The 24,900-nt window shown below is 45.5% G+C and overlaps 1 protein-coding gene across 4 annotated transcripts in view; it reads right to left on the bottom strand.

The window, feature by feature from the left end:
- The window catches only part of WDR7 (WD repeat domain 7), a 2,460,073-nt gene that overhangs the window by 1,516,171 nt on the left and 919,002 nt on the right, over positions 1-24,900 (bottom strand). For 2 of the 4 annotated variants that reach the window (XM_069627029.1, XM_069627031.1), the window contains one exon: positions 7,532-7,618. The exons of the other annotated variants lie outside the window; for them this stretch is intronic. In XM_069627029.1, coding sequence (XP_069483130.1) covers positions 7,532-7,618 — 87 coding nt within the window. The remainder of the gene's footprint in view (positions 1-7,531; positions 7,619-24,900) is intronic. 4 annotated transcript variants of the gene reach the window in all.

The following is a 24,900-nucleotide window of genomic DNA, read 5'->3' as shown; positions in this document are numbered from 1 at the left end:
CTCTGCAGGTTCAGCTCTGATTAGCCTTGACGCAGTCTGCCTGGTGTTGTTTTGTTATCCACTTCCCCCTTTCCCTTTGGGGTGTAGTTAACAGAGCTGAATTGAAAACTAGTTCTGGGAATTACATTTCAGGGGGATTGTCGGGGGTTCAGCAGCTTCCGCGGACACAGGACCTCTCAGCCTGACAGATTCCTGGAAAACATCAAAATTGAATCAGTAAAATACATCAGATGCCTTGGCGTCGATTTTGACAGTTCAACTACATCTTTGGCGATGCAAACGACGCTATGGGATAAAGCCAAAAGACTAACAGCGCAAATGCGACTCATCGACAAAATGTTCGGAAAGTTCTCCTTGATCCCTGCCATAAACTTCTATAAGGGTAAAGTGGTCCCAGCCCTGATCCACGGAATGGAAGTCTCACTCTTCATCCCAGCCAAAATTTGGATTAGATTAGAAGGACTGATCTGGAAGGCAGTGTTAGGAGTCCCCAAATCAACATCAATGGGAGCGATCAAAAGAGAGCTAGGCCTAGTATCTCTTGAATCCTTGGTAGACCAAGCCGCCATGAGCTTTTTTAGGAAAATTATCTTAGACGAGACCTTGCTAGCCTTTACCATTATTAAAGACGAAATGGACAACGCCAAATGCGCAGCCCTAAAAAAATGGACGGAGAAGAGGAGAGAGAAACTCCAGGAAATAGCGTACTCAGACAAAGAGCTCAAAGAAAACCCTGACAGAATCAAGCAAAAAATGGTAACGATGGATTGGATACGAACTCTCGATCTAGCCACAAATAAACTCCTTACCCATCTCCCTCTGACTTTCAACAAAGTGAAATCCCCAATTAAGTACTGCATAAAATTTCCAGAAAAAAGAAAAAGAAAGCTGCTCATGAAAGCAAGATTAAACTTACTACCGACTCAGGAAATCTTAACCATCAGAGGCACATCTGACAAAAAAGGATGTCGACTATGCAAAAACCCAGAGAAGAAGGAAACTCTGAAGCATCTAATATTAGATTGTCATAACAACAAACAAAACAGAAAAATCCACCTGCTACCGCTAATTGAGAATCCGTGGATGTTCCAGGAAAACGAGTTATGGAACAGATTAATATCAGGGGAATCCACGAGGTGGTCGGTGTCAATGGCGAACCTAATTGAGGTAACTTTCAGACAGATCGGTGATAGAACTTCGCCTACGCAGGAAAACACTGGGGTCCAGCTTACAGTGACGGAGACAAAGTTTTGATGGACTCAGAATCGTCACGTGGAAATTGAAAACACATTTTGAAACAAAGATAAGAGAGGCTTGAAACTCTAGTAAAGCCCCGAAGCTTTCGATAAATTTATCAGGGTTTCCCTGAATAAAAAGAAAGTCAGATAAATAAATAAATTAAAAATAGCATGTGGAAGAGAGTGGGATAATTTGCATCTCCTAGGCTTCATCCCGGTCTAACAATGGTAACCCCAGGTACTGTATGCTCTCTGCTTGGATTTCAAGTCCCCAAGGGCCGCAGAGCCTCTATGTCCCTGCGGTCATCCTCCACAAAGGGGAACACAACCGGCTTTTCCCTGTTCACCTTGAAGCCTGAGAGGTTCCCGTACTCTTCAGTAATATCTAGGGCTGCAGGAATTGAGCTCAGTGGGTTTACTAGGTGTAGCATAAAGTTGTCTGAATAGAGCCCCACCTTGAATTCCCTCTCCCCCACCTTGATTCCTTCTACTTGGGGGGTCTTCAGCAGACGTTCAGCCAGCGGTTCCATGGATAATGCGAATAAGAGTGGCGAGAGGGGGCATCCCTGCTGTGTGCCCCTCCTTAGTTTGAGGACCCTCGACGCCCCCCCCATTAGCTGCTAACGTGGAGTAGGGGCTGTGTAAAACGCCTGTATTCCGTTCAGGACTCTTTCTACAAACACATATTTATGCATCACTCCGAAGAGGAAGACCCAGTCGAATGCTTTCTTAGCGTGTAGGGCGACCAGTACAGGATTACCGTCCTTCCACGCTGCACTCTCCATCGGTTGGAGCATTTTTGAGCACCGTGTTGGCTCTGTGTGTGCCCTGAATTAACCCTACTTGGTCTGAGTTGACCAGTTTTGGCATAACCCCCTCCATCCTTGTGGCCAGCACCTTGGTGAAGATTTTGGGGTCCACGTTGAGAAGGGATACGGGGTGATACATTTTACAGGACTTGGGGTCCCTCCTGCCTTCGGTGTAACCGTTATGAGTGCTCTGCAAAAAGACGGCGGTCCTCTACCCGTGGTCAGGATATGGTTGAAAAGCCTGGCCATATGCCAGGCTAGTGTGCCTGAGAACACCTTGTAGAACCCTGCTGTGTACCCGTCACCACCAGGGGCCTTTGCCAGTTTTAGCCCGTTAATCGCCCAAAGCACCTCCTCCTGGGTAACCGGTGTCTCCAGGTCCTCAACTTCCCTATGACTTAAGGTCAGCAGGTGCATACCTCCAAGGTACCTTTCCCACGCCCTCTCCTCAACCTCAGTTTCTGCCCCGTAAAACTGTTTGTAGTATAAGGCGAATTCCTGCAAGATTTCTCCCGTGGTGGATTGCAGATGTCCCCACCCCACCCCACCGAGTCCTTAACTGTGGTCACCAACCGTTTAGCTCACTGACCCCTCAGTTTGGCTGCCAACAGTGCATCTGCAGTGTCCCCTTTTTTGTAATATCGCTGTCTGAGGGGCTGCATCCCTAAAACCACCATTCCCACTTCTGATTCCTTCAACTCCCTTCGTTATCTCCCTGCCCCGCTCCCCGGCTTCCAAATCCCGGATCTCCGACCGAACTAGTCTCCTCTGCGGGTCCTTAGCCTTTTCTTGGCGGCTCCTTCTCGTACCAGGAGACCTCGCCATGTGGCCTTGCCTGCCTCCCAAACCGTCCTGAGTTCAACCCCTCATTGTTATTGAGGCTAAAGTAAGTATTCTCCTATCGCTGCTTCCATTTCCTCAGAAAAGGCGGCATCTTTTAGAAGCAGATCAAAAGTCGATTCTTGTTCTTGACCCGTGGGGTGGGGAGAAAAAGGAGTGTTCACTGGCCGCGGGGTGAAGCTCTGTCCACACATCGACCAGGCCCTGGTCATTCATGTATTTCAGGAAGCCCTCCCCATCCTGTATCCCCCCCCGCCGGCTGGACAACTCCACCACTGATCCATACCTCTGTCGGCCCACATGTTAAAGTCACCTCCCTATAACAATAGACTCACTGCTCTACTGAGTATGTCACGTATGGCCTCTTGAAGGAACTGGAACTAACACGTATTGGGGGCAGTATACTGTAGCCAAGGTCACCTGTACTCCCTCCAGGGTCCCGGAGACCACCAAGACTCTCCCATCCACCTTCCTCCAGACTCTTGGTTCTCCCAGCCTGATTTTACGATGGAAGATGATGCCCACTCCTCCTTTCTTGGTAGGTCCCGAAGCCCAGAAGACCTTCCCAGTCTGACATCGCGGTATGCGCCTTTCCTCCCCCTCACCAGCCTTGTCTCCTGAACCATTAGAATATCCAGTTGTCTGTTGGGAAACTCCCTACCCACCAGGGATTGCTTGGTGGGTGAATCCCGGCCCTTAACTTTCAGAGTCCCTACCCTAAGAGCATCTGCCCGGCCTCCACTATAAACGTGTGCCATTCTGGATTTCAGTCATATGACCTGACCCCTCTTTTCCCTCTAAAATGTGGTGACTCAACTGCTCAAAAACTATTCCCCAACAGTCCCACTTGGGGGATAATGGTTTTGCTGGCGGTGGAGTGTTAAGCTTGTTGTATTTCCTGCCCCTGGGCATCCTCTTAGTGCGTAGGGAGCCCTCCTGACACTGCTTCCCACCCAGGCCCCCAGCGCTCTCCCCAGGGCCTTCGTCCGAGACCACCTCCTTCAATACATGCAAGACCTGCTGCGCTTCCTGGCCAATGGTGACCCCGTAGTCCACTTATCGACCACCGCTACCCGATGCCCTTATCCATCAGCCACTGATTTGGAGGACGACAGTCTCTCCGCCTGGAGAGGGTAAGGACCGATAAGTCCTGGAAGACCTTGACTGTATCTCCTTCAAACTGAACACTACCCAGTCGGTAGGCCCTTTCTAGAACCTCCATCTTCTCTCTATACCTGAGGAAGCGGACCACTATCGAACTTGGGCCTCTCCCTCCACCGCCTCCTCCTCCTTCTCTGTGGGCCTTTTCGAGCTGGACCTCTTTTCCACTGTCTCCCAGGAAGAGATTATTGATTAGACCTTGGACCTTCCTTCCAACGTCTGCTGCCGTCTCTCCCTTCTGTTCCTTCACCCAATAATGCGCAGGTTGTTTCGCCGCTCCCTATTCTCGAGGTCATCCAATTTCAACAACGTGTCCTCCTCATGGGATTCGAGTTCGATGAGCCTTGCTTCGTATTTCATGTCCAACTGGTCCACCTGTGAGTGGTTGTTCTCCTTTGCTTCCATCTTGTCCTCAAATTTGCCAACCCTACCCTACCCTTGAGATCACAGATAGAGGCTTGGATACCTGTTCGGATGGCTTTGACCTCCAGCAGGTATTTTAGGTAATCTCTGGTTACAGCTGGTGCTCCACCCGCCTCCGCCATTGTGTCTTCTGTTGTCGCAGCATCCCAGGTGTTCCCCGTCCGATTGCCTCAGAAAATTCTGCAGTGATACGACCCCCGTCTGCCCACTCCTCTTCTGTGGAGTCGGGTACAGGGCCATCTCCAGCTTGCCCAGGTGTCTCGATGCCCCCTCATGTCTGTCCGGGACGCAGTATCTGGTGTGTCCCCTGGTCCGTGGATGCCCTAGTGGTCCACCCTTATGTTCCCCCTGTCTTTCCGGCACTCTATACTGGTGGTGTCCGCCTGATCCAGGCCCTCAGTTCCTACTCGGGCCCACTTCTCTGGACAGACCCTCTTCTCCGTACAGGCCCTCGTGTCAACTCCTGCTGCTTGACCTCCTTCACATGTGTTGGGGAGCACCCGGGTCCTATGGAGCAGTTTCCTAAAACTCTGGGTCTGGTGTGGGGCTACTACCCCTCTGGATGTGGGCCAGGGCCTGTGTGCAGCACAACAGCGCCAGGGCATGCGCTGGAATGGCCCTCTGTCCTGTTGGCCCCTCACTTTAACGGTTTGCTGGGGTGGTAGAGGGGCTGCTGGACTGGCCCCCTATCCTGATGGCCACATCCAAATCGGCGGAGTGGGGTGGGGGAGCTGCTGATACTCACGGGCTGCCGGAACGATCCGGGATAGGAGTAGCTCCTCCCCCCACTTGCCTATTTCTCTGAGGCCTCCACACACTCCTGACATCCTCCCTGTTGGCTCCAACAGGCCTCCCAGGCCGCTATGGGGTCGTCAAGTTCAGAAGTGTCCTCAGCACTGTGTGGGCGCGGGGAGGCCCCGGGCTCGACTGCTCCCTTTCCTTGTGCCCTTTGCAACCTCTCCCGTCTCCTCGCTGCGGTGCCTGCCCCAACTGAGTCAGGTCCTCAGTGGGGTCAGCGTCCACCCAGACAGGCAACTTACTGACTTGTGTGTCCACCCAATGGTCTGGGGACATCTCCCTCACTGCGTGGACACACAGGGTCCCGTGCTGCGCTGCTCCTCCTGTTTGCACCTTTTCTGCTTACAGCGTCAGTGTAGGGGCTCTGCAGCACCCGACGGCGGGGGGGTCAAGATGAACTCCCCCCACAGTGTGGCTTCCGACAACCCAGAGTTTTACTTCTCTGGGAACTGGGGGGAAGGCGCAAGCTCCTGGATGTGGACGTTGTTGGCGGAGCTCAGCCTTCACGCAACCATCTTGGTTCGCGCCCCTCGATGGTCTCCACGCTCAAGTTTGAATTGGAGTTTATTTTGAGTCAGAATTGTGAGCCACGCACATAGTGTGCAGCAGTTTCACTATTGGTGATTGAAGTATTTGGACGCAATGCACCTCTTGGTGCAGAACCTGGAGACACGAGAAGTGGCTTTAATCCACTGAGTGCTCAAACAATCGAGCGGTTTACCATTGTTTAGGAGATTTGGACATGTCATTTTGTCCTTTAATGGGCCATTGTGGCATCAGGAGTGTCAGAAGATTTATGGGTATTGTTGTGTATAAATGTTTACAGATGAAGTATAGAAACTACACAACTAACAGTTTTATGCTTACATTTTATTGTGCTAAACGCAAACGCGGAAGTAGTTATCCCATGTTTGTGGATTGGTTTAACGCTCTACTTCTGTAGTTGCACTGGGCTTATTGCATCATGTGGGCAACGGGAGTTGTGAACCCTTGCTCGTGTGCACATTTGCGCACCATTTCTTTGTGGTTGTGTTGCTTTCATGTGTTATTTGTTTATTTTGTCCTTTTCTCTCTTTTCAGCCTTTTCATTATTTTCTTACAGGAGAGCAGGTGGTCAGTTGGTTTTGGTGTTTGGTTTTCAGCTTGCTGTTAGTTAATTTGGTGGTTTGGCTAGCGGTTGTATTGTGCGACTTCACAGGATTTGGAACGCCAGTGTAATTGCTCTTTATCACAGAGGGGATGCTCTGTGTGGCGGAGTGGGGGTGTGCGTAGGAGTGGCAGTTCCATGGCTTGGGGGTGGTAGACCCAGGCTGAAGGACCCAAGTGGTTTTTTAGGTTTTTTACGGATGTTAGATATTGGTTTTGTCTTTTTGTGGACAGATTGTGCTCAGGTGTAGCAGGTCTGAGGCCCTGACGTGGCAGGTCTGGTCATAAGGAGTCTAGTTTCTGGATATGTATTTTTTATGTTTAGTTTGTTATGATGTTTAGTTCAAAATGAGCCTCTTCGAGTGTGAAACTTTCTGTTGTAGTCCCTCCAGGAAGGGAGGGCGGCGTGTAGTGACTTGGTCTGTATCTGGTAGGGTATGAGCTGAGATGGAGTGTATGGAATATGGAACCTAGAAGGATCTGAGAGTTCCAGAGATGATGTTGGGGACTGCAGAAGTGGGGCCCTGGCTAGAGAGATGTACTTACCTGCTGCTCCTGCTCGTACTCGCCAACTGTTACCTGCAACAATAAAGACGCCTTCTATTTCTACTTACCTGGGTCCAGACTCTTACCTGAATGATTACTGCCATTCCTGGGCCACAGATACATCATAAAGGTTTGCATTTACTCTCCCATTTACTCTGAAACATGTTGTCCCGCTAATTGTGAGACATATTCATGCCTCAGCAAAACAGCGCAAAAAGCGATCTCTCAAAAGCAGATAAATCGAGGGGGAATCTGCTCCACCTGCGAAACGGAATTTTAGGTGAATTTCACCCCCCTCCGCCATGCCAACTGTAGTTTCACCCACCCCTAAATACAATCTTTGTGCATGTCCTTATTACAGCTCTACCTGGGACTTCTAGGAGGACAAAACAAAACAGCGGGCTCTTTGCGGCCTCTTAACAACATGGGGGTTGGATGGGGTATGCATATACTACATATAAAGCTGCAGAGAGAAACGTGTTCACTACAAAGATAGAATCAAACAGGTTACTCAGACAGGGACATTTGGATATAAGAGACGGGACATTAGGAATCAGACAGACAGAATACCTTCGTTAACTGAGAAACAGGAATGTAAAGCAGGAGCAGAGCCGGAGTGAGCGGCTTCAGTGCTAGCAGAAACGGCAGGCGCAACAGCTGGCAGAAGAGATGAGGAAAGAGAAGAGAAAAAGAAACAAAAAGAGAAAAATGAGGTGCAGTGGTTGCTGAAAAAGTGTCAATTAGTGGAACAACAGAGAAAAGACACGTAGAATACAAAAAAAACAGTATTTGAGCCTTCACTAAAGAGTTAGCGGGAAACGAGAACAGGAGAAGGAAGCAACTGCAGCAAACTGAAAGATGCCAAACACGTGCTACTTTATTTCAATGACATGCAAACTCAACAAGCACAATCACACGTTATACGCTATGTATTCGAAAAATGGACAGTACCGTCAACCAACAATATTCCATGATGAGACTTGAACAAGACGAACACAATTTCAGAGACAACAGAAGTGTATTGAATAAATTGTGAAATCTAAATTGGTAGAGGGCAACCCACTGTCATTGTAGCAGATTTGTTATTCAGATAATCAAAAGTCTGACGATTTCAAATATTGTACGGCAGTTACATAACACCACATCCTCGGTCTGCCTCACACCACACGATAACCTTCATCAACATTTCTGATTCTCATGGTGTTTGATGGCGGGCCTTTCCAAAAGCCTGACTGCATAAACTGCTCTAATGAGCCCCCCAGCAGAGCTAATGCGCTGTGCCGCGGATTATTACCATATGAAAAGACAGGCGGGTCCTGCGGCAAACACATTCTACAACTGAAGGTCAGTGTTGAGATTTAGAGGTCACAACTTGACACATCCTACGCATAGAGAAATTACCATGTGCCACGCACACACAGCCCCAAATTAATCCTTCCTTTTTATTCTTTAGCAGCTCAACGATGGCCTCGGGTCGGGAGCACATTATGCTTTGACAACTAAATGCTATGTTTGCCTTTCAAACCGTGAACTCCCTTTGTAAGCACTCTATATTTGCATGAAAACTACCTCTCTCATAACGCATCGTAGCATCACGGTGGCGCGTGTACTGTCCCAGAGGCCCTGGGAGACAAATGACAATCCATTTGCAGGGAAGGAGGGCGAGATAGCGACAGGGGGAGCTTATTCACAAAACCGTTTACTATTCAATTTCGGCTCGCGCCAGTTGTATGCATTAAACCGAAGCTATGTGCAAGCTATGGTACACAAGTGTTGCCTATTTTTATTTTGCGATTCTGAATCAGATATTTGCATTCTATTGGGTAAGAGCTGGTTCATTCAACTGCCCAAATAACCCATCTTCAGGAAACTCCACTGAAAGGTGAACAATTGTAAAGAGTGCCTTTTACATTGAGAAAGGCATTGTTGCTCAAAGGTAGGCTATTCACCATTTGTTGTTAAAGTACTTTCTTTGGCAGAGAAACATCACCACAACTGCCGTGTGACTAATCAACTTCCGCGACACCAGTGGTCCAGGGATGAATACCGGTTTCTAAACCATCAATCAGCCCCACACCTCTAGAACGCCAGATGCGATCCGAACAGATTGGAAACACAAGCAAATTCTAAACCTCCTTGTCCAATTTTGGTAACGTGGACGGAACCAGCAGGCTTATCTTTGCAAGGTTGTGGATCGCTGGTTAGTTGCAACACAGCGAAAATACAACATTACCCAATGACAAAAGAGAATATCCAGTGAAGGTTGCATACAAATATCTACTTTATTATTATCACAGCAGACAGTTCAAGAACACTACAAAATACAACCCACCCTGTAAAGGAATGCAGATGACAGACAGTTTCAAGAAGGAAAAGGCATGCACTCTGGATACCGACAGGAGGGTAGTTGCTAAAGTAATTCATCACAATAGTTCAAGGATACTTGGGTTCAACACAAAGGGCGCATTGGGTCGTAAAATGTCACTAGAGGCCTTCGGAGAAGGACCAGGGGGAGAGAACCACAATGTACCTTGTGCTTGTAGAAGTTCTTGGTGCTCGACGGGGTTGAGTTGGTTTCAGGGCGCTTTGCAGTTCCTGCGACAGAGTTCAAGACGGGGAAACAGCTGCAGGTATCATGCGGCAGGCAGTTAGGTGAGCGAGGCTGGACAGACTGCTTCAGACTAGCCTGCACAGTGGCTTGGGGCAGGAATCGTTGTCTCAAGGCTGTTTGGCGGGTCTGAAGCACTGGTTGAGGCGTCTCGGATGATGTTAGCGACTGCAGCATGACAACAGTCAGCGGTGCAGTCTGTTGCAGCTCAAGGAGCTTGACTGGCTCAAATATATCATTTTAGGCGGACACTGGTTGACGCTTGTCGATGCACTCCTAATTTTTTCACAGTGCTCATGTCGCCCTTTAAGGCGGACGGCCCAAAGCTGAGGAGAGTGCTGCAGGCAACAGCGTTGTCCTTGGTTTTGTTCAGAGACTCTCTGCCACCTCCCACCTAGGAAGCTTGCTGCAGGGCTTAGTAGGGCACTGTGTGCTCACTGGGTACAAGTTCTGGAGCTGCTGGGGGTCCTCTGGATTCAATATCTCCCTCTGTTCATTGGGAGATGTTTAGGGGAGGGATCTGGCAACCCTCTTAGAAATCCTGGCCTTCCTTCACTGGCAGAAGCTGTAAGACAGACTGTACCTTCAACCAGGGTCCAAAGCCGAGTTCTTCTAGTTACTCCTTACAAAGTCTTCAGATAATATGCCAAAAGAGGGGCTCAACCCTCGTTTAAAGCCAAATGGGCCCCAGAGATTGATGTAGGCTAAGCCTACCTTAATGAACCAATCCTTGGTCTCCACCAAAAATCTCCTGTATGCATGAGGTCATAATCAGAGTACTTTGTAATACTAAGTCCCATCCACCTTCCTGTCTGTTGTGGATCAAAGGGTCTCTCTGGTTATTTGAGCGCTCTGTCGTTCCTGATTAAAGTGACAGGTCTCCCTTGAAGCTGCGCAGGGAACAGAATTTCTGTCTCCATCAATCCACATACTTGTACCTTCTAAATGGGGTCCCCCTGCGAGGGTTGCCTACTGTAAACACAGTCCTAGACAAGACAGGTTACTGCCCCCAACACTGAGAGGCAGAAGCTGGCTTCAGGTTGACACTGCATTTCAAAGGTTGTTGGGGGTTTTCCTGTCTCTTTTGATTAGCCGCTGCAGCCAGGCCCCATGTGGGCCTGTTTGAAGTATACTCTATTAGTAATTATGTGCTTATACAAAAGGACAGGGCGGATCCATGGAGCCTTTGATAGTTAATTAGGCTGGCCATGGCAGGAGGAAGGTTTTGCCTTCCCCTTTCTGAGATGTACTCTTGGCTGCCATATCCCAACTACATATGACAGGGGGTCGGCGCCTGTAAGCTGGGTGCACCCAGATTACACAGGTCTATGTGTATGTCGTTCGGTGAGCATAAGAAAATGTGTGGATTAGCTCCACAGATTTTCTGTACGTTGATCTACCATCATTCAATTTCATTTAAAATGTGAAAAAAGCCCAGGTTGAGCGCTCACCCACCATGCAGGTGGTCGAATCCCTCACATGCAGTTTCGTTATCTTTCACATAAGTTAAACGTTCTTCTGATGTACATGTACATGTGCAGTGATGCCAAAGACCTAGTGTGTGAGGCGAGAGGATAGGCAATATCTGTGTCTGCCCCTCTACGAGTGAGACTTTCACTTCTGCAGATCCTAGTAATGTCTGTCATTTATTGACACCTCCAGTCTTGTTGAAAAGCCATATTTTTGAAAATATTTGTTAAATAACCTCCAGTGGGAACCCAGAGACAAGTTTAGCTAGACAAACAAACAAATGTCCCAGAAGCTTTAGTATCAAAACTTAGGCGAGGTGACAATAAGGCAATGCTTTGTTTTTAATGTACTATTTTCAAATTTAGCAGTAGTTTGTTTGTGCCTACACCTCTTTGCGCCAGATTTCTGATGTAAATGAATAAAAGTACGTAGTCAAGTTTCTTCAAGTATATTTTTTTTAATTTATTTGATATATGTTCTGCCCATATGGATGACACGTGTTTCGGCGTTTCATTGGCGCCTTTTTCAAATCCGGGCTGAATGCAAGCGTAACATGTAATAAAACAAAACACAAAATATAACATATGAAATAGCATTTTAGCATATTTTGTAACACATTTAGTAGTTAGAATAGTGACTTAGGCTGTGTAGTATATCCTTTTAGCATTCTCAAATTGCATGAACACCTAAAAGTGCAGCACCTCTTAGTTACCTCAAATGGTTAAAAATAAATCCATTACAGTGACTATGTTAGTTTCTTAAAAATTAAATTTGTGCAATCTGAAAAAGAAGTAAGTATGGGATGGCATGGACCTAACAATTTGTGGCTGTCAGAAAAGCATGTAAATTTGTTTTCTTACCCTTATTGAATGTAATGCGAATCTCCCTTTTCTTATTTCCGGGAATTAGTTTTTAGTTGAAGTGTATCACGGTAGTTCCAGGGTTAAATCCCACCTAGAACAAATTTGGTTGTTCTATTATGCTAACATTAGCCTTTTAACCTTCTATCGAATTGATTCTTTATGCATGATTCCCTGGCATATATTTAGACACATTTTAAACTCTAGTAAGCATGACTAGTAACATCTTTCCCATTGCATTTTTGTAAAAAGTGCTATTCATATTTGCAATCCTCCAATCGCATTACATATCCTTGGTCTCATGCATTCTGTTACTTTAGCGGTCACTAGGAATTACTTTTTCAGTTACAATGACTGGTAACCGATTTGCTCCCCATTTGTGTTTACCAAAACACCCTTTCGCGTGAGTTTGAAATCCCAACCAAAATATATTTTGTTTATGCCACTCGGCATCAAGCGTGCTGAATTCTACATTGAACATGCTTGTGGCGGTGGTCTTTCCACGTATTGGATAGTCTCCTGGTTCTTGTAGGGATCGTAATAGGTGAATACCGCTTAGTTCTTCTATGGTTATATCACTTCTAGTTATGGTTTCAGATGTTTTTTTCCTTTTTTCAACTTGAGTCGCAAAAAATTTTTTAAGTTTTAATTTCCGAACAAGGATATGTAATGCGATTGGAGGATTGCAAATATGAATAGCACTTTTTACATAAATGCAATGAGAAAGATGTTACTAGTCATGCTTACTAGAGTTTAAAATGTGTCTAAATATATGCCAGGGAATCATGCATAAAGAATCAATTCGATAGAAGGTTAAAAGGCTAATGTTAGCATAATAGAACAACCAAATTTGTTCTAGGTGGGATTTAACCCTGGAACTACCGTGACACTCTTCAACTAAAAACTAATTCCCGGAAATAAGGAAAGGGAGATTCGCATTACATTCAATAAGGGTAAGAAAACAAATTTACATGCTTTTCTGACAGCCAAAAATTGTTAGGTCCATGCCATCCCATACTTACTTCTTTTTCAGATTGCACAAATTTAATTTTTAAAAAACTAACAGTCACTGTAATGGATTTATTTTTAACCATTTGAGGTAACTAAGAGGTGCTGCACTTTTAGGTGTTCATGCAATTTGAGAATGCTAAAAGGATATACTACACAGCCTAAGTCACTATTCTAACTACTAAATGTGTTACAAAATATGCTAAAATGCCATTTCATATGTTATATTTTGTGTTTTGTTTTATTACATGTTACGCTTGCATTCAGCCCGGATTTGAAAAAGGCGCCAATGAAACGCCGAAACACGTGTCATCCATATGGGCAGAACATATATCAAATAAATTAAAAAAAATATACTTGAAGAAACTTGACTACGTACTTTTATTCATTTACATCAGAAATCTGGCGCAAAGAGGTGTAGGCACAAACAAACTACTGCTTACTTTACAAACGGAGCTGAAGGACTCTATGTCTCCGTGTTGACCTACATCCTTGCGACACAAGAATAAAATAATAAAATAAGAAAACCATTGCCAACCTTAATAGCACTAACATACGGGTCGCGAGAGTACACCTTATGAGATCCCCACTCAAGAAGTTCCTCACTCAGTAGACTATTTTCAAATTAAGCTGGCCTTTGTCAAAATAATTTAAAAAAAGATGCACTCTGCATCCAGATAAGATATGATATGATATGATATGGCATTTGTAACGCCCCTATACACAAGCGTTTCAAGTGTTTCAAGGCGCGAAAGATCAAAAACTAAAAGAGAAAAAAATATACAAAGCTATTTTACAATGTGTATGTCGGTTTAGTTTTCAACGCTGGTTCAAGAAATTGTAGCAACATTTCAGTATTGAAGCTTGAGCCATTTATTATCCTCTTGGAGCTTGCAATATAAACTCAGTTCGGGAGCTTGCCAACGGGCTCAGTGGCAACTACTATTTGGAGTATGTAGCATTTGGGACTGTTGCTCAAATGAGCGCTCAAAATCCGAAAGTTCACACCAGTGCCGTTTTGGCATTGATCTATAAACCCAAAACAAGGTTTTCAGAAAAATGTTTGCATGTCCAGTGCCTCCGAATGGTTGCTTATTTTATTAACACAATGAGCTTGAAACGGTTATTACACTATCTATAATTCATTTGGTGGGAAAAGTAATCTTGCTTGCATTAGGGCGATTGTGGATATTTATGCAGCATCAACACAAACGTTGATGAATTATAGGCAACATAACTTTTTTTTTACACTTTTGCTTATTCGAATGGTGTAGATTCTACATGCACAGCTTGACTCAACTCTCGACTATTGAATTTCCATTGTTTCCCCTTTATTTCATTGTATATGTTGTCTAGGTTATGTTTAACAAAATTACACTAATTGTATTGTCTTTCAGAATATTGGAAGGGAGCAAAACAGCTGTATATGCGCAAAACGTTATTTGGAATGCAGGCGATTACAGTGCGATTCCCGGCCACCTGATTGGCCAGATGCTCTCTCTGGATGCTAAGTGATCAGCCCCACGTTGGTGGGGTGTAACAGGTTCCTTATGGCACACCAGCCAAAGCCTAAGTGAGGGCCTATGAGAGGGCTCAGGGCCGTTTCCGGCTTTCCCATTCCCCAAATGCGGGGGTGATCGCAATGATATATGATATGGCATTTATAACGCGCCTATACACAAGTGTATACACAATTGTTTCAAGGCGCGACAATTCGCCACCCGAGGTATTGTCCTGGGAGCAAACACCTCTAAATGTGCACCTGTATTTTTATTTTATTTTTTAAATGATTAACAACAAATATACTTCCCCATCCAGCCCAGCAAAAGTGATAACAATATTCATGGAAGCATCGAACAATGAGAAGAAAAAAAAATTACTTATACCGGGAGACATACAGTACAGAGGGGCAATGATTAAATACATCTTTCTGAATAAATGCCGTGTCTAGCAGTCCTACAGTTGGCATCACATTTCTACAATCTATATCATGGAAATAGTAAGATCATCACTCAGCTGGTGTACCAGCTTGCTGGGTAGGCGCCGGGTTATGTGTATCGGTGGACATGGATGACCTAAAGGATAACCAGTAATCTAGTGGTCTGCTACTTACTGGTAGCGTAGCTTTATATATTGAGTCCCTCCTTTCACACATGATAATGTAGTTCAACCATTCCCGAAAGGTCGGGGCTTTCCGTTTCCCCCATGTTTTGGCAATAACCGTCCTAGCAACCACTGAAGCTATACCCAGTAGTTTCTTCTCACACCTTGATCCACCCTCTATCAGTGCTAGCAACCATAATGCAGCCGAATATTGCCATGGGGAGTGTAACGTACGAGACATTGCGCATTCAATATCAACCCAGATCACTGGACAGGTCCATATAATATGCAGAAAATCTGCTATGTCCCGGGAGCACCTGGTACAGCTGGAAGACCCATGAGGGTAAAATCGATGTAATTTTACTGAATATAAGTATACTTGATGGAGAAACTTCTAGTGGATCACACCTTGGCGGATATTTAAAGATATATAACGTGTCTGCATGCAGATTACATTCCAGTGCACTTCCGATACGGCCGTACTCAGCGCCAATTCCCAAAGAGCCCTAAAGTTACCAAACTGGGTGGGTCTCTGCGTTCCGATATACTTGGAGACTTTTCTCTTCGGGGATATGGACATAGTAATGTATTGTAAGAAAGGAGAGGTAACCAGGACCAGAGGGTAAAGCTGCTATTTGGTTTTGAGTACTTCCCTTGGTCGGAAATCAAAAACATTGGCCCTCATTACAAGTTGGCCGGTCCAGATATAATGGTGCCAGTAAAACCGTACCGGCACCGTTTTCTGGGCAGGCTAACTACAAGTTCTGTGGCCGTGTGGCGTTACACCCGCCAGGTCTCACCTGGCAGGCGTAACGCCACCGGCCGCAGGCAAACATGGAAACACCGGCACTGTTACCACATGGTGCGATGTTTCCACTTCCCCATTCCCGTGGAGTCCTATGGGGGTTTACATGCCGGCTCCGGAATTACCAGATCACTGGGACTGTAATGACCCGGTAATTCCGGCAAGTCCGGAGCCGGTAAATCCCTACAGATCCGGCGGCAGCCTGCCGGTTTTACGGCACGGCTACCGCCGGACTCGTAATGAGGGCCATTGTCACTGTGTTCCACTCCTCCCTCCCCCGACTCTTCAGGGCCTCACAGGAGATCAACCCACCGTCCACAATACGATCCCCCAATAAGTGAATCCCAAGCTTTTCAAAATGGGTCCAAAATATCTTTTCATGGGTTATTGGAATGCCACGAACTCTGTATATAGCGAAATCTGGATACCAGAGTAACCTCACCAATAATGCCTGCACTCGCTGCCAACTACGAACAGTATGAGCATTTAGCTTTGCATATTGTTAAGTGAAGACAACTCTGCTGCTTTGTATATCATTAATTGTCCAACCATTCAAACATTACAAGGCTGAATTATACAGAGCCTCAGTGAGTGGTCACACCAGGCCAAGTTATATTTAAAAACGTCTAATTACCCACAGAGGCTAGAGAGGTGAGTTAACACTCACTAATACATGCTTCAACCATACTTGGATACAGTAATCTGTGCACTACTGCAATACGCAAACACTTGTGAGTGCACAGTCATCCTGCCCACAACAGTTAAAACTAACTCAGATAATGATTATCTGTCTAACATTTTCTCTAGGTTTAAATATTAGGTTTAAATATCAAATCTTTGACACATTTCAGTAACAGTGTATGAATGTAACGCGCACACAGATAGGATTCTGCATGAGATGTCACACACCGCTATTAGAGACTTATGCTGCAAATATGCATGGCAATGAGATTTTTGACCAACAAGTGTATGTATTTACTTTGTTTCCTTTATACCCCCGCCCCAACTCCCACCGAAGGTATGTACTTTTGTCTTATATGTATTGGTATGACAAACATACAACTGTATTACTATGTATCTATGGTTTATACAATTCTTATGTTTGGAATGTTATGTACTGACTTGCCTTTTTCACTTGGAAACAGCCTTAGAAAGACAATTTTGTTCAAACACTTGTTGGCTGTCCTAATAGAATAAACTTACACATGAAATGTGTCCTTTTAGTTTATAGACCTTTATTACGAATCAGTAGTGTAACAAACCAATTATCTCAGGGCAAAGCATGAAGTGATGACAGTCTACAGTTACTATGGGAATTGTGGGGTGGACATGCATTAATGTGAATAACCGTCTCAAATTAATCTGTGTGGATCTGCCAGAAATGAATCCGGCTTGGTCTGAGAGAACCAATCCCGGCATATGAGGAAGGAGCTAATATTTTGGACTGAATGTTATTGTTGGTATTAATTAAAGACAGGAGTCTGTAGAAGGAGCACTTTAGGGGGTCTTCATTGGGCTTCAGTAGTATCGTCACGAGGGCCGTTCTGGTGGACACGGGTAAAACAATGGATGCCATGGTGGTCTCATACATACCACAGATAATTGATAATATCAATTTACTCTTTATATAACTCCACTGTGCTACCATACAAGCCAGGGGATTTACTTTTGGGAAGGGAAAGGATTTTTCTGCGTATTTCCTCCTCCATGGGAGATGCATTTAGCTCCTCACCCAGAGCTGGGTCGAGCCACCCAGGGCACCCTGATCCAGGTATTGGGTAATGGAGTCACGTCCTGCCTGAGACTTTGATGTGTATAGCTGCTCATAATACCTCCGGAATATGTTGTCCCCAGGATCCCTGCTGGTCATCCCATCCAGGCCCTCAATTTCAACAATGTTGTCTGAATGCTGCTCCCGTCTAATAGACCAGACCAAAGATCGACCAGGGCGGTCGCCCTCGCCGTGTGAGGTGGCCAGGATAGGGTCCTCTTCTCTCTCAGGCTGCGGTATATCGTGGTTGTGTCAAGGGTGACTTGTTGTATCTCCAACTCCATAACTTCCTTCTCCAGTCTGGCTATGGACCCACGGAGTGCCTTTAGGACTTCCCCTTCCCTTGATATACAACATCCCCTGACATACACCTCGAAGGTCTTCCACAGCAGTTTACTGTCACAGACCAAGCAAACATTTGTTTGGAGGAAGGTTTGGATATCCTGAACGATATTCTCACGGAAGACCACATCTTCCAATGCCCAGACTCTAAAGTGCCATCGAAGTAGCCTAGGGGGTTGTGAGGGCAGGTGAGTTGGATCCGAACCAGGAAATGGTCTGATAGCATTCGGGGGAGGATCGTGGCTTCGCCTATTCTATGCACCAAATCAGAGGATACCATGACATAGTCTATCCTAGAGGAGCCCTCATGCACACCGGAATAATAAGAGTATTCCCTAGCTTTAGGGTGTACCACCCGCCATGCACTGTGAAAACCATGATATTCCGCTATGTCAAGTCATTTAAACGCAGCCCTAGGTGGTGAGGACTGGGTTGTCGAGGATCTGTCCATGGTTAGGTACAACGCTACATTGAAATCACCAGACCACACAATTTCATAATTTTGAAACGTATGTTGTACAGGAGGGCGGTGTTTCCACTGACGGGCCCATAGGTCAGTGCTCACCCTCTAGTACCTGTAAAACAAGATAGCTGCACCATGTGAGGAATGGGGGTGCAGGATTCACTTACTCCAACATGCCTCATAAATGAGGACTCAGTAGTTTGGCAAAGGGAAGTCTGTTTAATGACAAGTACATCAAACAGGGAAACAATTGGAAATCAGCATCGTGGCGATCGCCTGTCTCGCTCCAACTTCCTCGAGCTTCAGTTGAACAGCAATTTTTATACATAAAAAAGAATGTGTCATGCAATATAATTGGTTAGGAAAGGTAATTTAAGTATAGGTGCTATATCTGTATATGGTAACAGTGCATGCAGATTGGATAACTCTTATCGGGTGGGCGTCTACGACCACCTTCTACATCACGCGTGATAGACGTCACTTCAACTACGTCGTCCCATTGGTTCTACGATCTATAGGACCTTAGATAAATTGGTCCATTGTGATTGGGCAAGTTACACCCCTAGACGTAAATCTCTATTTTAATTAGCAACATGCAGACTGGACAACCAGGTGCCTAGTGTCCCTAGATTCACCCTGCCTCCCTTCCATCAATCAGGGCTTTTGAGCTATGTGTCAATTAGTTGGCTGGGCATGGCCTCGAAGCTGTAGCCTCTTATCTGGAGAAGTTATGGCACCCTTGGATCTGAGTGACATCAGACTTTGGTAATTCTTCGCGCCTGCCTGGTCATATGTCTGTTCACCGTGAATCTGCTTCAGTGTCCAGCTTTTCGTGCATTTGATTCTTCTTTAGCCTCGCCACCTGCCTGGGCCCCCCTTATCTTGACCTTCACGGGGCAGGCTGGTATGCTCTGAAGGTTCGATTCTCTAGCGTTGCCGCTCTCCCCTTTTCCTTGGGTTGACCTTGAATTCCCAGGCATGAACTGCTCTTTGTTGATTTTCGATTCCGCTCTTGTTTCTGGCTTCAGCTGGAATATGAAACCTGGCCTAGTAGGCCTCTGGCCGCCTGGGCATACTTCTGCTTAACAAAATGGAGTCGCACTTGTATAATGTGCCTTATTGAGGTATATATCTGGTTGGCGCTTGCTGCTCTATTCTTCTACTAAGCATTGCAAGCAGTATCGTTTTCTTAGCTTCTTGAGTTCAAAGCCTATTTAGAGGCGCTAACTGGTTGGTTACTTCCATCTTGTCTCATAGTCTTATGTTTTAACATCGTCTCTTTCCTGTGTCCATTACATCTATTTTCATAGCTGCTCGCACTGGCGTGCTATCCTTGATAGCCGTTTTCGTTAATTTGCGAGTTTGTCCAGGCCCTTGTGTCATTTCCACTGGCCATCCATTAAGGCTCTTTGGGTCTCTTTGTGGACCATCTGTAGGTACTCTTCATTTCGTCTCAGCTGCTGGTATGGTTGCCTAAGAGAGTATCGTGCAGCCCATGGCTGTCTGGTTATGGGCGCTTCAACCGGTACGGCTCTTCTGATGTACACTGGGCAGAGACGCAGCGCGGCTCTCTGTTGATTCATTTGCTCCTCATACATCACATACCTTGGCGAGTATGCTCCTGGTACTTCGAAATGGGGGGCAGAGGAGCAGGCCATGCCTGGGACCTTCTCTACAATCCCCCCTCTGGTCGGTTCATCGACTACTTCTGCTTCTTCTTTTGTATTTATTTCCTTAGTTTCTTCAGTGTCCTGTTCATCGTCTTTAGGGTTTGTACATGATGGTGTGAATGTGTGCGTCTTTGGAGTCGATATTTTTATCACACCCTTCAGACCTCCTGCGGTTTTCATCCTTATTCCATGTCATTAGCTGGCATTGTCCATTTGGGCTGCAATAGATCCATTTCCCTTCATACTTTCTTTGTTTCCTGGGATATGTAAACTTTGTTCCTTCTGGCGCAAATTCACTAGCCTTCACAAAGTCTCTTATTTCTTCATCAGTCAAATCTCGGGGCTTCCATCCTGGTTCGACATTGATCATTATTTTCATCTCAATGGCTTTCTTCACAGTTTTCTGGCACTGTGTGATGATTATCTTGAGAACACAGAATCCTAGAAGTATCATTGCTAGTAAGGCTCCCAGAAACTAGAATATGTCCACCATCCATTGTGGGACCCATGAGAACAGGGCTCCAAACCAGCTGTCATCGTCCACTTCATCACTTTCATCGATCATCTGGTTCTTTAGGTTCGTCAACATACTTATGGCTTCTGTTAGGGTTCCCTTTTCTTCATCGTGCAATGGTATAAATGTGCAACATGACTCTCTGATCTTTGCGCAAACACCTCCATCCATCGCTGGGATCATGTCTAGTACATATCTGTTCTGGAGGGTCATCAGTCGGATTGCTCTTAGTTCCTCTTTGATCGCGTTAAATCCTTTTATGGTAGAGTTGATGGTCTGCAATAACTCCCATCTGGTTATCGGCAACTATTTAGCATTCACTCCAACTTGTATGTGTGGCAGGAGTAGTGTTGTGAATACGGTTGAGGTGAGGCTGAACAGCCTGTGCTCGTATGGGATCACATGGAATGCCTCTTCTGATTTGGCAGGAAAGTAATTTTCTCTCTTCATCCTGGATACCAGTTCCACAGATCTCTGCTTTCTTCGATGAGCATCTGCCTACGGGAAACTGTCCAATTTCAGGTCATTATTTTGCATCACTAGTGCGGGAACGTGGACATTCACCAGTGTGCGTATGCCTCCCCAGTTCTTCGGTAGTCTTATATATGCCCTGGATCCACACGCCCAGTAACGGTCCATAATAACTGCAGTTCCTTGTGTCATTCCTGGGGCCTCATAAATTCATCCGCAGTTTTGATTCTCTCCCATCTTTCTCGTGCTGTTGCTTCTGAAGCATAGTTTCGGGCTTTCCAGTGGTAATATTTGCAGGGGTCCTCCTCTGACCACGACCCATGTCAGCAGCTTTACCAATTTTGGCCATAGAGGTTTGCATAACCTCTGTGAATTCTCAATTGCTTCTTGGCAGGCTCCAAGGACCATCCAAGCTCGGCAGATTACTACTCCTCCTTCACACCCATCTGCGGAAACTACTGTTCCGCAGATCTGCATTTGGCCTCTGTTCTTCTAGATTTGAGCCTCTTCTGCAGTTTTTCCTTGAACCTTCAGTCTCAGGTTTATTTCCCATCTTGTTCCTGATCCTTTGACGTCATGGTTCTTGTATCTGATCACGTGATTCCTGGTGTGCGCCCTATTTCTTGTTTTAATGTCCTGGACGTAGCCATCTTCATCTGGGTAATCCGTTTCGTTGGCCCATATCAGTGAGGCGTTTCTTCCCATAAATTGTCCTCTGGTGTTGCATATTGCTACGTGTGACATACAGTGTGCTGTGGGGACATCAATTTCTACAGCTACAAAGATCTTGGATTTTCCCATGCTGTACAGTAGGAGTGCACAGACGAAGCATTCTCCTTCTGATTGCCTTCGTCCTACTTCCTTCATGTGCTGGTACCATATGTTGTTTCCGAGATGGGCTATGCTGTCCAGGTAATCATTGAGTTCATTGTTATCTTCATGCGGGCTTCTCTTGATTCTCAGCGTTCTTCTGTAGTTTGCTATAACTATGTCCTTAAATGCGTCTGTGCTGCTTTTCCGCTCTGGGCGTCTTGGTGGAGCAGGTTGCCTTGGCTGTATCACTGTGGTAGGAGAAGGTTTTATGTTTCCTTTCCTTCCCTTTTGTAATCTTCCATAGATTTCCTCTAACCACCATTGGCTCACCAACTGCCCAACGCGTGGTTGAGTCGTGGGCCTGGTGCTTGTTTCTTGCGTTGGAGCGGGCGTGCTTGTTGCTATAGTCTCTGTAGTTCTATTTCTCAGCTCCTCGTGCAGTTTCTTTGCTCTAACTATGAACGGGAACAAATGATCTATCAGCGCTTGTGTTTTCTCTGTGAGTTCCTTTGTGATTACTTCTGTTCTTTTGAGGGATTTTGCTATGCCCTCTCTCTTTGGTTTCTCACTTGATTCTTCTTGGTTACTTCCACTATTTTCTGGGGCTGGTCGTACGGTAGGCAGTTTTCTTTTTCCGTTGTCCTTGTTTGAAGCCCTGTTGCCATTGACACTTTCCCTTGTTCGTATGCATTCAGTGTGTGCGTGCGTGCAGTGGTCAGTGCTACATTCTCACTCACTCCGTGCTGACCCTGTCTCCAGCTTTTCTCTTCATTCATCACCTCGAGTGTTTATGTGCCACTGCTAATTACATTCAATTTCAGTTTGTTAACTTTACCATCAGCTTTTCTTGGAACCGGGATAACTATATAGGGTCTGGGTGCTTTCGTGGGACCCGGGCGTTCATTATCTGGCGGGTGCACTGAAGTTGGGACGCTTCATGCACCGATAATAAATGCTGTTCTGATAGTCAAAGACAGAAACACAATGATAATTACTACACATATGCATATTATTGACTTGTAGGACAGCTGGCAGCATTTCCTTCCAGGGAAGCGGGGCCGCTCCTCTGTTGGTGGTAAAACCAAGTTACTGTTTCAGGCCCCCATCCCGAACATAAGTCTATTTTCCGCGTTTACTTCCTTTTATTACTCAGATTTCGTTGCTCAAGAGTTTGTGAATTATTAAAGTGACGAGTGCTTCTCAAGTGTCTACAAGAAGGGAGTTGAGGTGGAGATGCGCTAAACACCATATGAATAAGGAGCACTAATTATAAAATTGATGCTTTAATTGTTGCAGAAACAGCCCTTGTCTCTATTAGACATGTAATCAGCCATTATTGTGCAGTGAAGGTCAGCAGGCGCAGACTAACGACAATAAATGTAAAACAAAAAGATGTGGATTATCGCATTCGAGGTCTGTGCGCTAGTATTCACTGTTTGTGTTGATACTAGAGAAATTGAAGTGTGAGCTGCACTACCACCTGCGCCAGCCAGTCCACCCTGGCTGGTACCAGAAAATATGTACAAGAAGGGAGTTGAGGTGGAGATGCGCTAAACACCATATGAATAAGGAGCACTAATTATAAAATTGATGCTTTAATTGTTGCAGAAACAGCCCTTGTCTCTATTAGACATGTAATCAGCCATTATTGTGCAGTGAAGGTCAGCAGGCGCAGACTAACGACAATAAATGTAAAACAAAAAGATGTGGATTATCGCATTCGAGGTCTGTGCGCTAGTATTCACTGTTTGTGTTGATACTAGAGAAATTGAAGTGTGAGCTGCACTACCACCTGCGCCAGCCAGTCCACCCTGGCTGGTACCAGAAAATATGTACAAGAAGGGAGTTGAGGTGGAGATGCGCTAAACACCATATGAATAAGGAGCACTAATTATAAAATTGATGCTTTAATTGTTGCAGAAACAGCCCTTGTCTCTATTAGACATGTAATCAGCCATTATTGTGCAGTGAAGGTCAGCAGGCGCAGACTAACGACAATAAATGTAAAACAAAAAGATGTGGATTATCGCATTCGAGGTCTGTGCGCTAGTATTCACTGTTTGTGTTGATACTAGAGAAATTGAAGTGTGAGCTGCACTACCACCTGCGCCAGCCAGTCCACCCTGGCTGGTACCAGAAAATATGTACAAGAAGGGAGTTGAGGTGGAGATGCGCTAAACACCATATGAATAAGGAGCATTAGTGCACAATTAGTGTACAAGAAGGGAGTTGAGGTGGAGATGCGCTAAACACCATATGAATAAGGAGCATTAGTGCTCCTTATTCATATGGTGTTTAGCGCATCTCCACCTCAACTCCCTTCTTGTACATATTTTCTGGTACCAGCCAGGGTGGACTGGCTGGCGCAGGTGGTAGTGCAGCTCACACTTCAATTTCTCTAGTATCAACACAAACAGTGAATACTAGCGCACAGACCTCGAATGCGATAATCCACATCTTTTTGTTTTACATTTATTGTCGTTAGTCTGCGCCTGCTGACCTTCACTGCACAATAATGGCTGATTACATGTCTAATAGAGACAAGGGCTGTTTCTGCAACAATTAAAGCATCAATTTTATAATTAGTGCTCCTTATTCATATGGTGTTTAGCGCATCTCCACCTCAACTCCCTTCTTGTACATATTTTCTGGTACCAGCCAGGGTGGACTGGCTGGCGCAGGTGGTAGTGCAGCTCACACTTCAATTTCTCTAGTATCAACACAAACAGTGAATACTAGCGCACAGACCTCGAATGCGATAATCCACATCTTTTTGTTTTACATTTATTGTCGTTAGTCTGCGCCTGCTGACCTTCACTGCACAATAATGGCTGATTACATGTCTAATAGAGACAAGGGCTGTTTCTGCAACAATTAAAGCATCAATTTTATAATTAGTGCTCCTTATTCATATGGTGTTTAGCGCATCTCCACCTCAACTCCCTTCTTGTACATATTTTCTGGTACCAGCCAGGGTGGACTGGCTGGCGCAGGTGGTAGTGCAGCTCACACTTCAATTTCTCTAGTATCAACACAAACAG

Source organism: Ambystoma mexicanum, chromosome 6p (genome assembly GCF_040938575.1).
Source record: "Ambystoma mexicanum isolate Mex_15411 chromosome 6p, UKY_AmexF1_1, whole genome shotgun sequence".
NCBI classification, from domain to species: Eukaryota; Metazoa; Chordata; class Amphibia; order Caudata; family Ambystomatidae; genus Ambystoma; species Ambystoma mexicanum.
The sequence above is the reverse complement of the archived record's forward strand: the minus strand, read 5'-3'. Positions and strand labels throughout refer to the sequence as shown.